Source organism: Cydia splendana, chromosome 18 (genome assembly GCF_910591565.1).
Source record: "Cydia splendana chromosome 18, ilCydSple1.2, whole genome shotgun sequence".
NCBI lineage: Eukaryota > Metazoa > Arthropoda > Insecta > Lepidoptera > Tortricidae > Cydia > Cydia splendana.
Genome location: NC_085977.1, coordinates 777,757 through 795,396, shown reverse-complemented (window position 1 = coordinate 795,396; position 17,640 = coordinate 777,757). Strand labels below are relative to the sequence as shown.

The 17,640-nt window shown below is 36.0% G+C and overlaps 1 protein-coding gene across 1 annotated transcript; it reads right to left on the bottom strand.

Moving 5' to 3' along the window:
• Positions 1 to 1,283: 1,283 nt before the first annotated feature.
• LOC134799283 (AP-2 complex subunit sigma) lies at positions 1,284 to 17,515 on the bottom strand. The gene is made up of 4 exons (XM_063771660.1): positions 17,381 to 17,515; positions 17,151 to 17,300; positions 16,748 to 16,921; positions 1,284 to 2,529 (listed from the first exon to the last, which is right to left on the bottom strand). The coding sequence occupies exons 1-4, from the start codon at positions 17,498 to 17,500 to the stop codon at positions 2,428 to 2,430; spliced, it is 546 nt and encodes a 181-aa protein (XP_063627730.1). The 5' UTR covers positions 17,501 to 17,515; the 3' UTR covers positions 1,284 to 2,427.
• Between the last annotated feature and the right edge of the window lie 125 nt (positions 17,516 to 17,640).

Here is a 17,640-nt window from a genome sequence, read left to right as displayed (position 1 = left end):
TACATAGGTCACTAGATAAGTTTTGCAATACTTACTAGACAAATATCGTTTCTGGTGCAGAGGCTGTCCATAGCCATCCAGCGGGGTAATGCCGTGAGTATTATGGACACTTTTGCACCGGAAGCGATAAAGAACGGGTTTGACTAATAGTACTTTCGTAATTAAGATGTAAAATTCCTATGTATTGTAATTAAATAAATTTGAAACAAAGAGGTGGCCTATCACATATACTTTCACATACTTTTTAAAACTAATTTTCATATACAATGATTGTCCGCAAAACATTTACTTTCTTTTTAAATTTACTTACTAAAAAAAAAGATTTTAACTTTTAAAACGTCGCCGTGGCCTCGAATATTTTATACAACATTATCATTTCATACAAAGTTTAGATTATTTAATAAGTAAATTTAAAAAGAAAGTAAATGTTTTCTGGCCAATCATTGTCTATGGAAATCGTTTTTAAAAGTATATGTGATAGGACTCCTCTTTGTTTCATATTTGTCTATTGCAAAACCTATCCAGTGACCTATGTACATACCTAATAGTTAACACATTCAGTGCCGAAAACCCGACTATCGGGTATTTTATGATTTCATTCCCAGGCCGGACGAACCGATAGTCGGGATCGTGGTGCTAATGCTTTATATGACGAAATTGTTGTGGCCTGGAGCGGATGTCTTGTTTGGCTGGGTGGCAATGAATGTGTTAAATGACTATTCGTAAACGTTACAGTAACGCAACGCTCGTATGAATGAGCGTTGAGGCATTAATAAGTTTGTACTAGTACTCTTAATTGTGCAAAAACCTTATCTCATTGCTGTAACGATTGAAAATGGTCATTTAACTATTAGGTACGTACATAGGTCACTAGAGCCTTTGTGGGGAGGGGATATGATATTATGGATCGATACTATACTTGCGCAAATACTGCTCTTGTTTGTGTATACTTGTATTAGTATTAAAGTACATAATTCCCTTCTTTGTTTGTTATCCAGATGTTCCCAAACTTTCTTGCTGCATCTCTTTCCTGTACATGCCACACTACGCAAACTCGGAAAAAGAAATGAAGATGCAACACGAACATTAGGGCAGATACAACAATGTGTGAAAACATATAAAACGAGCGGCAAAAACTATAATATTTTCAAACACAATCCTTTTAGAAAACGTTGTCCATATTTAGTATATTTTGAAGTGTATCTTAATAAATGCAAATCACGTTATATTTCTTAAAGTTCACTATAATGTACATAATCTTATTTCTAAATAAAATTCGATCAGTCATAAATATGATTTATTATTACTCTTTCATATCATGATATTTCTCTACGGAAACATACAACACTTATTGATACAATCTTTTATATACAATACACTTTATAGTGAAATGTGTTACTTAAGATGAAGCTAAGTTATTTTATTTATTATTCCATAATGTCTTCATATATGCTCAGATAATGTTACAATTAACTTTGTTTTTCATAATAAACTTATCAACCATTACTATGAAAAAAGTGTTTATATTATTGCCTCACCAATTCATTACCATAAGCTACTACAGAGCCCAAGATATATTCCATACAAGACCCTAAGAAATGGAATGAGTATTAAAAATAAATAAAATAGATTAAAATACTCATACTTATACACTTAACACAAGCTAATAATTTTCTAATATCTTCATACACCTAGTGTAATATTACAGATCATATATTTCATTTATAAATACAAATCAACTTATTCCAGTAGTTGTACTGCTGGTGTTAAAGAAGGGAATGATAAACTGTCTGAATAAATCTGTTTCTTGCATTCTACCAGAATTACTTTATTTTACCAGGTTTTTCTAAAGTTTACGTAAATAAACAGAGTGGAACTGGAAATGTATAAATAACTAATAGAGATGATAAAAAATTCCTTCATAATATTAACAAGTATTTACTACCAAAGTAATACTGTTCCCTTCTAGGGCTGCGAGACTTGTGTGGCCACATAGTATACAAATTATTGCAGTATCAACATTATAGCTACCTCCACATCTTTACTAAAAACAGTGAATGGCAAAACAAGTATGTAAAGTTGTAATCTTTATTATTAAATTCTACATACTAAAATGTCAGTTCAATTTACTATCTAACCATACTTGTTCTCCCAATTTTGTACTAAATTGCAAGATCAATTTGATAAATTGGTACAGTTGAACTGCCATTTTAATATCTAAATTTTAAAACAGAGTTTCAAAGTTGGACCCAGTTAAAGTAAATTGGTTTATTTCTAAAACAATGTTTATGTTTGACCACTAAAACTCAACATTCTTTGGGTCATGCTGAACTATGTCCAATCTTCAAACTGTTGCCATTTTAGGTTTAAAGTGTGTACTACCTGAATGATTGGAGGCTGTGCTTGCGTGGGAGATGTAGAGAGGCATTACTCGAGGGAGTTGAGCATGAGCAGTTGCTTGAGGACCTTGGTCTGTGAGGTTTCCCGGATCTCTCCTGCCAGGAACATCTCATCCACTACTGTGTACACCTGCAATTATAGACAATGGTAAGTTTAATAATAAAAAACAGAAAGGTTAATATTACAAAGGTACAAATTTGTTAAATAACTTTGTTTGTGTTTTTGCAATATAAAAGAAAGCAACCAAGTTAACCCTTTATCAGGCCCCTAAGAACTAGCGTGTCTCCATACGTACTGTATATACTGTTACAACCGTATTGAACGCCTTGAAAAAAATGTATTTACGAAAGTCGGAGATGTTCCTTTAAACCAGAAATAAAAATGTGGGTTACGGTTATCCCATCGCCTGTCTAAGTAATTAACTGTCATACTCGATTTTGTCTTATTATATTTTTGATCAGGCGAAGGGATATATTCCTCCCACATCTTATATCGGTTATCATAGTCAAGGTTTAACTCCAAATCTACTACGAAACATTATATCAATCACTGAATCGCTCTAGGTTGAACACAAAAACAGTTTTATTACTTACGTGAGTTTTTATGACATGACAAGACAATTTACCAGGCCATTTAAGGTTGATCGGAAATCTACCGATTACAGTGTAATTAACAGCACACTCGTTAATGTACTTAACTGGTTTACTATGAACAATTTGCTTCTTAATGCTAAGAAAACTAAATGCATTAGATTTTCTTTGCCGAATGTTAAACCAGTCCATACTAAGATACTTTTGAATAATGAATGCTTAGAGACGGTAGATAAAGCACTGTTTCTTGGTTTAACAATGGACAAAAATCTACAATGGAGTCCTCATATAAGAACACTAGCAAACAAATTAAGGTCGGCCGCTTACGCTGTGAGGAGAATTAGACAATTGACTAATGTTGAAACAGCTCGCCTTGTTTATTATAGTTATTTTCATAGTGTAATGTCATATGGTATTCTGGTTTGGGGCAAAGCAGCTGACATACAGACTATATTTGTCTTACAAAAGAGAGCCATTCATTCTATATATAATTTAAGGGTGCGTGAATCATTAAGAGAACTTTTTAAAGAATTTAATATTTTAACTGTAGCTTCCCAATACATACATATATGATAGTATTATTTATGTTGTTAAGAATCTAGACTCCTTCACTAAGAATTCTGATGTCCATAACTATAATACTAGAAATAAAAACAAGCTTGCTATCAGAAAGTTTCGTGTTCGTAAAGTACAGAAGTCATTCGTTGGGCAATGCATTCATTTTTATAACAAGTTACCTGAGGATGCTTTAAGATTACCCTTTCCAGCTCTTAAGAATTACTTTAAAAAGTCATTGATATTGAAGGCTTATTACAGAGTCGAGGACTACTTGACAGACAAACTTGCATGGTCCAAACCAGAAACTGTAATAACGACAAGTAGCAATTAAAAGCATTGTATTATGTGTAGAGTTAAAGGTGACTCAGCTCATGTAAGAAAGCACATCAAATTGTATGAAAGCATCTCATAACAATCAGTCAGATTCATATAATATGTATTCTCATTTCTTTTATTGTTTTTATTTTCTTTTCCTTTTGTAAGAATTTGATATGTTTTCTGAAAGAGCTACGTATTTGTATAAAGTTATGTACTCACTGAGTATAATTGCATGAATTCTATAGTAATTTAAATTGTATTTTTCTTAATTACTCGTAATGCATGTTAATTATAAGATGTAATAATGTTTTGAAAAGATGTGTCCCGCCGAGTTTGTTGCCGGTCCCATATTGGGATACCCTCCTCCAATTGAGGGGGGATTTAAATCTTCTCGGGGCAGAGGTGTACGGTTGGAGCCGGTAAAGGTTTATTTGACGTTCATAAGCGCATTGTAATATGCCTACTTGAATAAACTATTTTTTATCTTTATCTTATCTTATCATGGGAAGAATAGCTCCCGCATAGTTAAACTCTAATAAGGCCATGGGATAATGTCAACCCACATCCTAATTCTGGTCATCTTCTTCTTTATAAATAATCTCGAGCGGGTTTGACGGTAAATCTAAATGAAATTATGCTCATACTCATACAATAGAGCGTTAAAATATAAGACTTTTGAATCGACAACATATATCCGCAAAATTCGTATTGTCGCGTATTTTGCATTTAAAAGTGAAAAAAATTCGACAAACAATGCTAAAGGCTCAATTTGTTGGTTGACATTTGACAGCTATGCGTTGCGTTCAGAAACTGCAAACATGCTTACAAGTTAGGTTGGTCGTTTTTTTTTTAATAAAAAGCAAGACGACTATTACTGTTTATTTGATGACTTTCCAGTATGTATAATGGTTATAGTAGGAGACCTTCACCAATCTGTCTGACGGATGAAACTATGAAAATATGAAAAAAAAAATATTCCAGAACATGAATAAATAGGGTTGCCTAAAGAAATATGGTCAAGGCTATTTTTAATAAATTTTTGAAAAAAAAATTTTTTCGGCAAATTTTATTGATTTGTCTGACGATCGAAATGAGTTTCAATGGAAAGTATACAACTTGTACAACATAAATCATCTAGGTTGCCTATCTTTTCCGGTCACTATTATGTGGTTGCCGTGTTTAAAGAGGTGATTTTATATCGATAATTGCACTCATCTGTCTGACGCTTGAATTATACATCAAAATGATGGTAATTTTATTGCAAATACAATGGTATAGGGTTGCCTGCGAAAATCCGGTCACAAATGAGGGTTGCCAGGCTTTTAATTAAAATAAGAAGGGAAGACTTTTAGCAATAACTCATAAACGGCTAAACTGATCAAGTTGATTTTAATTTTATTTGATTGAGTTTTTTAAGCACTATTTTCATGATTTTTTTCATATTTTTTGGACAGATTTTTCAAAAGTTAGAAGGAAAAACTTGTTTTTTTTTTTCTTTCTAAACGATTATTTCCGAAATGATTCACTTTATCAAGAAATGTTGCTTAAAGACCCCTATTCATTTTGAAAGCCCTATCCAACGACACCCCACACTATGAGGTTGAAAAGATAAAAAAAATTGTCAAACACATTTTGTTTCTTTCAAAGCGGATATTTCCGAAAATATTCACTTTATCAAAAAATGTTCTTTTAAAACCCTTATTCATTTTGAAAGACCTTTCCAACAACATCCCACACCATAGGGTTGACACGAAAAAAAAAATCCTCACGTACATTTTGTTTCTTTCGAGGCGATTATTTCCTAAAATATTAACTTTATCAAAAAATGTTGTTTTAAGACCCCTATTTATTTTGAAAGACCTATCCAACAACACCCCACACTATAAGGGTGGAACGATAAAAAAATTGTCACACACATTTTGATTTTTTCGAGGCGATTATTTCCGAAAATATTCACGTGATCAAAAAATATTCTTCTAAAGCCCCTATTCATTTTGAAAGACCTTTCCAACTATATCCCACACCATAGGGTTGCCACGAAAAAAAAAATTCTCACGTACATTTTGTTTCTTTCGAGGCGATTATTTCCTAAAATATTCACTTCATCAAAAAATGTTTTCGAAAAAACCGTATTTATTTCAAAAGATCTATCCAACGACATATCACATTATAGGGTTGAAGCGAAAAAAATGGTCACATATTTTTTTTTCTTTTTTTTTCGTTTGATACCTATGTTGTAAGATTTTTTTTTTTTAGAGATTCCAGGCTTATATTGAATGCTTGACCCGTTTCACTTTCAGTGCGTATCTACAATTACAAATACAACAAAGATGTCATTTGATATGAATTTTAAAATAAATAGGGTTCTTCAAAAGAATTTTTTTTGATAAAGTGAAAATTCTAGAAAATAGTCGCCTCGAAAGAAACAAAATGTATGTGAGAATTTTTTTTTTCGTGTCAACCCTGTGGTGTGGGATGTTGTTGGAAAGGTCTTTCAAAATGAATAGGGGTTTTAGAAGAACATTTTTTGATAAAGTGAATATTTTCGGAAATAATCGCTTTGAAAGAAACAAAATGTGTGTGACAATTTTTTTATCTTTTCAACCTCATAGTGTGGGGTGTCGTTGGATAGGGCTTTCAAAATGAATACGGGTCTTTAAGCAACATTTCTTGATAAAGAGAATCATTTCGGAAATAATCGTTTAGAAAGAAAAAAAAACAAGTTTTTCCTTCTAACTTTTGAAACATCTGTCCAAAAAATATGAAAAAAATCATGAAAATAGTGTTTAAAAAACTGAATCAAATAAAATTAAAACAAACTTGATCAGTTCAGCCGTTTATGAGTTATCGCTAAAAGTCTTCCCTTCTTATTTTAATTAAAAGCCTGGCAACCCTCATTTGTGACCGGATTTTCGCAGGCAACCCTATGCCATTGTATTTGTAATAAAATTACCATCATTTTGATGTATAATTCAAGCGTCAGACAGATGAGTACAATTATCGATATAAAATCACCTCTTTAAACACGGCAACCACATAATAGTGACCGAAAAAAGATAGGCAACCTAGATGATTTATGTTGTACAAGTTGTATACTTTCCATTGAAACTTATTTCGATCGTCAGACAAATCGGTGTTATTTGCCGAAAATATTTTTTTTTCAAAAATTTATTAAAAATAGCCTTGACCATATTTCTTTAGGCAACCCTATTTATTTATGTCCTGGAACATATTTTCTTTCATATTTTCAGTTTCAGCCGTCAGACAGATTGGTGAAGGTCGACCATATATGTGGGATCTTAGACCATTATTGTGTGTGTTAACAATAAAAAATAGTCACCGAACATAGTGCAAAGTGAAAATAAGGTGGGTAAGGTAGGTCTTCGAACAGTGTGTCATGCCCGTGTTCACATATGGTACGGAAACTTACACAGAAGTCCGCCGAGAAGTTCTGAATCACGCAGAGGCATGAAGAGGGCGATGGTCGGGTTCGCCCAACGATAACGATTGGATCCGAAGCAAGACCAAACTAGGAGACATCATAGCTGTCATAGCTCAGAGAAAGTGAACATGGGTGGGGACATTGCGAGAATGGACAAGACGAGTCCTTGAATGGAGGCTCAGAGCGGACACTTGAAGGAGCTACAGGTACGAGTACGTAGGAGTACACCACCATAGCGCTGGGTGGATGACATCAGACGACACGGAGGTCGGGACTGGATGTATCGTGGTGACATCGACAGGAGAGGAAGAAGAGGCCTACATCCAAGGTTGGATCACCAAAAAGTCACTATTATGATGATGATAAGACTTATGTTCTGTTATGTTTAACAGTTCCTCGCATTTTCTCAGTACATCCTATATCAAAATTGGCTAATTCGTAGTAATAACATTTTTTTTTAATACTAATTAAATACGAATTATTATTAAGATTCCAAATGCAGGTAAAAATATTGGTTGCAGGTTTAATAAGCGTTTTAGATTTTGTGGGACAAAGCCAAATTAAATTTGAAATAAAATAAAATAATTTCAATATGTCATATCTGCAGTTGATGTTTTAATTTAAGATATAATTATATTATATCATACAAAATTTTGGGCATTATGAAACGAATTTGTTCTGAGATTGGGATGTTTATAGTACAAGGTACAAGCTGTAAAAGGAACCGTTTCCTTTTGAGATGTACAAGGATGCATCATGCAATTAATTTTATTTATTTATTCATATGCTTGGTTGTAGTAAAATCTTTTTAGTTATAGTTTATCAACATATATAACTGTAACAGACAGACTATTAATGTTAAAATTTGCTATCAAGTATCAAGTGAGTCGCTAAGGAACTATTAGAACAAATTTAATTATTTTCAGAAAATATTCCGTCGCTTAACTTCAAACTCGGGTAAACACATGTGTCAGATTATGCGATTTTAGTGTTAAGGAAAGGTAATAGGGTCGATTATTTGCTGAGAGGGTCGAATGGATTTACCCGAGTTTGAAGTTAACAACACAAGTATGCATAGCGAGATATGTGTTAGTTTAAAGCCAATAGAATTAATGTTTCCTCAACAATTACTTACCTTTTTTTTTAAAACATATATTTTATGCTGAATCAATTAAAAATATTACACAAAATCTAAATGTTAGTGTAATATTTTGTGAGAATAAAGGCTTTATTATTATTATTAATTAAAAATATAAATAATAACTTCAGCATTTTATTTTAATAAATTGTCGGCTGACAATTAAAACTCATTAATTACCTAAGTACTACTACAACTTTGAAGTCAGAGAACCGTTAGTAGTACCAAAACAAGGTTGATTTCTGTTTATTTATATTTTGTAATTAGTGAGTTTTGGTTTTCACCCGAAGAAATATAACTGAATATTTTTTCCTTGCAGTTTCTTACAGTAAGTATTCTTAGGCCATAGAAAATGCTTAGACCTTAAACACAGTTCATTAAGTTGGAGAGGAAAATTACCAACTGAACCCTATTGAGTTCAGCGGATATATCTTATTATAAAAAAGGGGAAAATATTAATCACTTATTTATTTCAGGACAGTTAAATATGGACTAATTAATGTTGGTAATTAAAGTTAGGGACTTAAAGTAAGTGTATTTTAATGTTGATAATTAAAGTTAGGGACTTAAAGTAAGTGTATTTTAAATCTGCAAAATATTCTGCGTCATCGTTTTACGAATAAAAATAAATAAAATAAAATAAAATAGCCTTTTATTTCTTGCAATTATGACATTTTAGAATAGTTTTTAAAGTTAATATTTAGCAAGAACCCCGTCTTCGCAGGTGAAGGCCTCCTCCAGAGTTTTCCACTCATCTCTATCTTGAGCTATTTGCATCCAGTTTTGACCAGCGATATTTTTTATTTCGTCTTCCCATCTAGTCACAGGTTTTCCTATACCCCGTTTTCCTAGTGGCCCTTTCCATGACGTCACATTTTTGGTCCAACGCTGGTCCGGTATCCGTGATACATGTCCCGCCCACTTCCATTTCAGTTGTTTGGCGTGTCTAAGCGCGTCTTTGGCCTTTGTTAAGTTTCTTATCTTTGTATGTCTTATTTTTTGGATTTTTTTGATGCCGACCATACTACGCTCCATTCCCCTTTGACAAGTTCTTATTTTGTCTTTGACTTTTTTTGTGAACTTCCATGTTTGGCATCCGTAAGTTAGGCCTGGTAGTAGACACGAGTTCATAATTCTAGTTTTTAAGGTTATGGGCATGTTACTCTTGAAGATTTCTTTCAATTTCCAGTACTTGTTCCACGTGCTTTGTATTCTCCTTTCGATTTCCAGTTCATTATTTTTCTTGTTGAAACTTATTTGCTTGCCGAGGTATATATATTGTTCAATATAGTTTAAGGGCTTGTTGCCTACTGTTATTGTTTTCTCTGTACTGTTTGTCATTATCATAGTTTTAGCCAGGTTCATTTCAAGTCCTACTTTGAGACTTGCTCTATGTAGAGCTTCCATCATAATTTGAAGTTGCGATCCCGTTTCAGCCAGTACGACGAGGTCGTCTGCGAAACGGAGGTGGCTTAAGAGCGCTATTACATTTCGGCGTTGAGCGAGTTTAGGTATTTTACGCGCTGCGGCAGGCCGTGCGAGCTCAGTACGCCGATCCCTTCTACCACACTCGCACTACAATGATGGATTAAACATTCTTGATCCTTCGCGAAGCATATTGAAATCAACCATAACAACACTAACTGTACTTAACTTTTAAAGTTCTAAAACTGTTATTTGGTAAGTACGAAAATACTAAATGCAGTGCAAATGTACATAGGGGCTGTTCATAAATTACGTCATCTATTTTTGACGATTTTTGACCCCCCCCCCCCCTCAAATCATCCAAAAATCAAGCTTCGGATGAATCTGTTTCCTCCTACGTCATGTTACCATCATCCGATGTCCAGACCCCCCCCCACTCCTCCCATTTGAAACGACGTAATTTATGAATAGCCCCATACTTGTACTTATGAAGGTATATTACTCGAAAGAAATTATAGGTACCTACTCGCTTATTTACATGTTTCGTCATTGCATTTGGTACCTATAGGTTGTAAAGTTTGTATCAACGAGGGTTTAAAAACGAACTGGTACTGAGGATCTGATGATGATTAAGGTGGTCACGGATACCAATCAACCATGTAGTAACATGATTAGGCTCGTTTGATTCGTCTCAACAAGATCTTTGACACTGAAGATACACAGGGTCTGATGATGGAGCTGGAAGGTGGTCACCGGTACCAATCAACCATGCAACTAAACCATTTCGTGTTTAGGCACGTTTTATTCATCTCAACAAGATCTTTGACACAAGGTAGTACTCAGGGTCTGATGATGGAGCGCGAAGGTGGCGACGGGTACCTGTCTATCATCATCAGCTCCATCATCAGACCCTGAGTAGTATCTTGTGTCAAACATCTTATTGCGACGAATCAAACGAGCCCAAACACGAAGTGGTTCAGTTACATGGTAGACTGGTACCCGTGGCCACAGTCCAGCTCCATCATCAGACCCTGAGTACTAACTTGTGTCAAAGATCTTGTTGCGACGAATCGAACGAAGCCAAACACGTAGTGGTTTAGTTGCATGGTTGATTGGTACCGGTGACCACCTTCCGGATCCATCATCAGACCCTCAGTACTACCTTGTGTCAAAGATCTTGTTGCGACAAATCAAACGAGCCCAAACACGAAGTGGTTCAGTTACATGGTAGACTGGTACCCGTGGCCACAGTCCAGCTCCATCATCAGACCCTGAGTACTAACTTGTGTCAAAGATCTTGTTGAGACGAATCAAACGAGCCTAAACACGAAGTGGTTTAGTTGCATGGTTGATTGGTACCGGTGACCACCTTCCGGCTCCAACATCAGACCCTGAGTACTATCTTGTGTCAGAGATCTTATAGAAACGAATAAAACGAGCCTAAACACGAAGTGGTTTAGTGGCATGGTTGATTGGTACCGGTGACCACCTGCCGGCTCCATCATCAGACCCTGAGTACTATCTTGTGTCAAAGATCTTGTTGAGACGAATCAAACGAGCCTAAACACGAAGTGGTTTAGTTGCATGGTTGATTGGTACCGGTGACCACCTTCCGGCTCCATCATCAGACCCTGAGTATTATCTTGTGCCAAAGATCTTGTTGAGACGAATCAAACGAGCCCAAACACGAAGTGGTTTAGTTGCATGGTTGATTGGTACCGGTGACCACCTTCCGGCTCCATCATCAGACCCTGAGTACTATCTTAAGTCAAAGATCTTGTTGAGACGAATAAAACGAGCCTAAACACGAAGTGGTTTAGTTGCATTGTTGATTGGTACTGGTGACCACCTTCCGGATCCATCATCAGACCCTCAGTACTACCTTGTGTCAAAGATCTTGTTGCGACAAATCAAACGAGCCCAAACACGAAGTGGTTCAGTTACATGGTAGACTGGTACCCGTGGCCACAGTCCAGCTCCATCATCAGACCCTGAGTACTAACTTGTGTCAAAGATCTTGTTGAGACGAATCAAACGAGCCTAAACACGAAGTGGTTTAGTTGCATGGTTGATTGGTACCGGTGACCACCTTCCGGCTCCAACATCAGACCCTGAGTACTATCTTGTGTCAGAGATCTTATAGAAACGAATAAAACGAGCCTAAACACGAAGTGGTTTAGTGGCATGGTTGATTGGTACCGGTGACCACCTGCCGGCTCCATCATCAGACCCTGAGTACTATCTTGTGTCAAAGATCTTGTTGAGACGAATCAAACGAGCCTAAACACGAAGTGGTTTAGTTGCATGGTTGATTGGTACCGGTGACCACCTTCCGGCTCCATCATCAGACCCTGAGTATTATCTTGTGCCAAAGATCTTGTTGAGACGAATCAAACGAGCCCAAACACGAAGTGGTTTAGTTGCATGGTTGATTGGTACCGGTGACCACCTTCCGGCTCCATCATCAGACCCTGAGTACTATCTTAAGTCAAAGATCTTGTTGAGACGAATAAAACGAGCCTAAACACGAAGTGGTTTAGTTGCATTGTTGATTGGTACTGGTGACCACCTTCCGGCTCCATCATCAGACCCTGAGTACTATCTTAAGTCAAAGATCTTGTTGAGCCGAATCAAACGAGCCCAAACACGAAGTGGTTTAGTTGCATGGTTGATTGGTACCGGTGACCACCTTCCGGCTCCATCATCAGACCCTGAGTACTATCTTGTGTCAAAGATCTTGTTGAGATGAATCAAACGAGCCCAAACACGAAGTGGTTTAGTTGCATGGTTGATTGGTACCGGTGACCACCTTCCGGCTCCATCATCAGACCCTGAGTACTATCTTAAGTCAAAGATCTTGTTGAGACGAATAAAACGAGCCTAAACACGAAGTGGTTTAGTTGCATTGTTGATTGGTACTGGTGACCACCTTCCGGCTCCATCATCAGACCCTGAGTACTATCTTGAGTCAAAGATCTTGTTGAGCCGAATCAAACGAGCCCAAACACGAAGTGGTTTAGTTGCATGGTTGATTGATACCGGTGACCACCTTCCGGCTCCATCATCAGACCCTGAGTCAAACTATCTTGAGTCAAATAAATACATATAGAATGTCAGGTCGTTTCAAATATTTTTAATCCTGTCCGGTAGTTTATTAAACTGTATCATTATAAATTATAATACTATAAAAACGGTGCTAGGATCAAAGTCTCTCGTTGCGGTTTACACGCACACAGTATAGCGTTTTACACGGCGCCCGCCGCACACAATGATAAAAAATCTCGTTGTCGCCGTTGAAAATGTGCGGAGCCGACCGACACACGTCATGCCTCTACAAGCTCTGCCGCGGCACTGAGCTGGCGCAGCGCGCGTCATCGGTAATATAGAGTAGTTTTCAAAAAATTGCCAAAAAATTATAGTAGAATTTCATAAACACTAATGTATACCAACAGTATAAGCAAACGTTGCAGATTGCTTGAGTATGAAAATGACTTCGATATTAAGTAGATTTTCGTAGGAATTGACACTTGTTTCGGAGAGAAAATCGAGTTCGTTTTACTTTGATTTTCTCTTTCTCAAAGGTATGTAGGAAAAATATAGTTTGATATGCCTAAAGTACAGGGTATTAGTAATACAAAATAGCCAGGTTTAGCAGAGTAAAATTCTCAACATTTCCAAATAAGAGCTCGCCATTCAGTGCTTCACGGGGTTTTTCGGAAACGACCATCAGAAAAAAAATCATTACTAATTTAATAAGTCCTTTTTCTAATATTTACAACGATATTTATAAAGATAAGAAGACGCTTTTACTGGAACACGTACTCATTGTTTCTAATAATGAGCGCAAAGTCCTGAATTTCGTCGACTAGTATCATCAATTTTGCATTATTTCGACTTTTCTTGTAAGAGCGCTCTTAAATATTTGCCTTTTATATTTATACCGTAGTGTTTCCAGTCTAGTTGTCCCATAATTAACTCTAGGATGGCTATAAATATTTTAGGGGATAGAGGATCTCCCTGTCTTACGCCTCTTTTTATGGGGAAACTCGAACCCGTCGTTTCTAGTCTTACTCTACCTGTGCTGTTTTTGTAGAGGCTCTTGAGGAGTTCTATGTACTGGTGTTCTACTCCTTGGTTCCCAAGAGCTTCCCATATGCTTGTGTGTGAAACCGTATCAAAAGCTTTTTGGTAGTCTACGTAGGCAATGTAGAGCGGTCTCCGTTTCTCTTGGTATTTCTCTATAAGTAGTTCCAGTGTATGTATGTGGTCGGTGGTAGAAAACCCTTTCCGGAAGCCCGCTTGCTCTATAGGTTGGTATGATTCTAGAGTTGGACTTATTCGTTGATTAATAATTATAGAGAAAAGCTTGTACATGGCTGACAGCAAGCTTATCGGTCTATAGTTGGAAATATCTTTTGGGTCTCCTTTCTTATATATTAAAATAATGTTTGATTCGGTCCATTGAGAGGGTATTTCTGATGTTCTTAGTATTAGGTTAAACAGATTTGCTAGGGGTAAAGCTAATATTGTTTGGCCTGTCTTTAATGCTTCGTTGGTCACTTGGTCTGACCCTGGGCTTTTATCTCTTTTTAGACTGGTTATCGCCTGTATAACTTCTAGTTCTGTGATTTCTTTAACTTCTTGTTTATTTTGTGACTGTATAGGTTCTTGGGTATTATTTTCCATGGCAGACTTTTCACTGTATAGATCTCTGTAGAATCTGGTTGCCACCTCTATGATCTCGGTGCGGTTGTGTAGAGTTTTTCCAGAAGAATTTAGCCCCTCTATCCATGCTTTGCTTGTTGTCAGTTCCTTATAGGCTTTTTTTGTGCTTCCTGACTGCTCTAAGTGTTTTGTTATTGTATTTTGTCTGTGCTTAGCATAGTCAATCCTGATGTATTTATTAATTAGTTTATATAAGGCTGCAAGTTCGTTCTTTTCACTCCGGGATCTGTTTTTTATTTTATGTAGTTCTCTTCTTCGGTTCATTAGTTGTATGGTACGTGGGGATAGTATTTGATTCATTTTCGGTTCGGAATTTGTTGTAAGTGCTTCTCGTAAGCTTTCAGTGATTGTGTTGATGATTATGTTGTACTGAGTTTGTACACTTATATCTTTATGCTGGTTCGGTTGGTTTGCTATATGGGACGTAAGTCGCTCTCTAAATATGTGTACTTCACTTTCTTTCTTTAATGTTGCTATTTGATTGTTCTTGTAGTTTGCTCTACGAATACAAACATTAATTAATTCTACCAAAGGAAATCTTTTCAGGGGCCCATTTCTCGAACGGTATTAGTCTTTATTAGGTATTTTACCTATATGCCTTGATAGGTAACCTAACTTTTAGTTAGCCAAACTTTTATGAGCCAAATGTTGTATAATACACACATAATGAATACCGATGATTTAGATGACCGAAATGCCATTTAATTAAAACAGCAGATAGGTTGAGTCATTTTTTTTGGCAAATGATGTACCAAATATCCTGTATAACATTACACCAATTCTTTTCAACGTCTCATAATTCCGAAATCAGATGAAATTGTAGCCATCATTTCCATACCTACTTTCATTTTAGTGTCATCATGACACAAGAAATTTGGGTTTCCTCTTATGAGATTTAAAGTTGGGTTAGAGCTATGACCCTTACAGAACCGAAATGGAACAAGAGAGCAGGTTAGGTTAGAACTGCGACCAGAAAAGTGAGTTAGGTTAGGTTAGAACTGCAACCCTTACAGAATCGAACTGTCACCAGAAATGTGGGTTAGGTTAGGTTAGAACTGCGACCCTTACAGAATCGAACTGTTACCAGAAAAGTGGGTTAGGTTAGGTTAGAACTGCGACCCTTACAGAATCGAACTGTTACCAGAAAGGTGGGTTAGGTTAGGTCAGGTTATTTATCAGTTTATAGATATTATATCGGAATTAAGTTTTAAAACTGTGTGGTCACATTGATTATTTGGCAAACATTACTATGGATTTTAAAGTTTCATTTTAAATCATTTGCGAAAAAAACCTGCAATCAATCTGGCTCTTGAAAATGTAGGCAATGATAGATACTTCGGCAAACATTCAAAACGGGGAAAGATTTTCGAGGTTTTAACCATCAGATTTAAAGTTTTTGGAGATGAGTAACCGCCTTGATAAAAGTTTAAAGTCCAAAAGTGAATAGTTACTTAATTCAAAACGAGTATTACTACATATTTATTTTACCCGAGTGAAGCCAGGTTTTCATCTAGTACACAATAATGCATGAATATTTAGCAATGTTTACGATTACATTACCTTTCAACACTCAAAATCTACAAAATATCAAAAAATTGTTCGACCTATGTACTTCTGTTTCATATAAATTAAGGAAAGTGTTCGAATTTCTCTGTAGTTTACTGAAATTAGAGTTCAAGTAAATTTAAACGGCTGCTAAAGATATATGACGCGATTTAGAAGCGTGTTGTGAATGAAGATCATAAAATACTATTTTCAGGGATTGACAAAATATTTTGTAGGAGGTTTGGAGTTAAAACCTGACTACGGTAACCGATATAAGATGTGGGAGGAATATATCCCTTCGCCTGGTAAAGGGTTAAAAAGTATTTAAAATCTTCAATGAGCATTAAGCTAGTCTATGGACGAGGGGAGGCTTGTGTGTGAAGAAGGCTTCTGATGATGTTACAATAAAAACAAATATTTGAACATCAAGACTAACACGCTATTTAGATACATGTACAACAAAATATGACAAGAACTCCATTTGTAGGCCAAATTTGTTTAGTCAGTTTTTAAATTGTTAGTCATTCACACATGGCTTATAAACATTAGTTCAAACTAAAATCCGGCATGTGCAAATGGTTACATATTAAGAAATAGTGTATCTACCTTGTAGAAGTTAAAGACAAGGTCCAGCTCGCAGACATTGTGGAAGTACTCATTGAGGACCTCCACAAAGTTGTGGATGGCCTCCAAGTAGCACAGGTTGTTGTCGTTCACGTCCACGCAGATGCAGAAGTACAGCCCCGCATACCGCCGGTACACTATCTTGAAGTTTCGGAACTGCAACACATTGGTCAATTCTTTGTTGAGTCATATTCATTCATCAATACATTTGAATGTTTGAAACATTGTAAAGCAGTTTAGCGGCAATAGGCGAAATCACTCACATTGCTATAAAGAGGGGAGTTTCTGCTCTAAACAGGTAGCGAAACAACGAAATGACGTGTAAGACTTGACTACCGTACCATGACCGTACCGCGGTCTGTTTAGGCGGAAGAGAAATGCTTACCTCAACAAAGTTGGTGTGCTTCGCGTCTCTGACTGTGACTACGGCGTGTACTTCTTCAATAAGCTTCTGTTTTTCGTCATCGTCGAAATTCATATACCACTTCGCCAGACGCGTCTTACCCGCACGATTTTGAATTAAAATGAAGCGAATCTATGGACAATACACACAAGTATTAAAGTTATAATCATTTATCAACCTGAAACTATTTATAAATTGTGAATAATACTTACCATTTTGACTAACAGGGATTTTTTAGGGATACTCTCTTGGTTAACGCCTCTCAATCTTCTCCGATTCCAATAAATTTTGTTTTGACAGCTCAAATTGACAAGCAGTGAGTGGGTTTTCATTGAACTAGTAAATAATTTTAAATCAACTTAATTTAAGTACCTAATAGACGACAAGACTGTTTACTAGAATAGTGTAAGCTCAGTTTAAATCTACTGCAGAAAAAAGTAATTATGGTTTGTTTACATTGTCTATGTCAGAT

Excerpts from the sequence above, each read along its gene's own strand:
- LOC134799283 (XM_063771660.1), bottom strand. The coding sequence starts at position 17,500 with ATGAAAACCCACTCACTGCTTGTCAATTTGAGCTGTCAAAACAAAATT. Across the intron at positions 17,301-17,380 it reads AATCCCTGTTAGTCAAAATG|ATTCGCTTCATTTTAATTCA; the intron begins GTAAGTATTATT and ends TATTGTCCATAG. Across the intron at positions 2,530-16,747 it reads TTGTCTTTAACTTCTACAAG|GTGTACACAGTAGTGGATGA; the intron begins GTAGATACACTA and ends CTATAATTGCAG.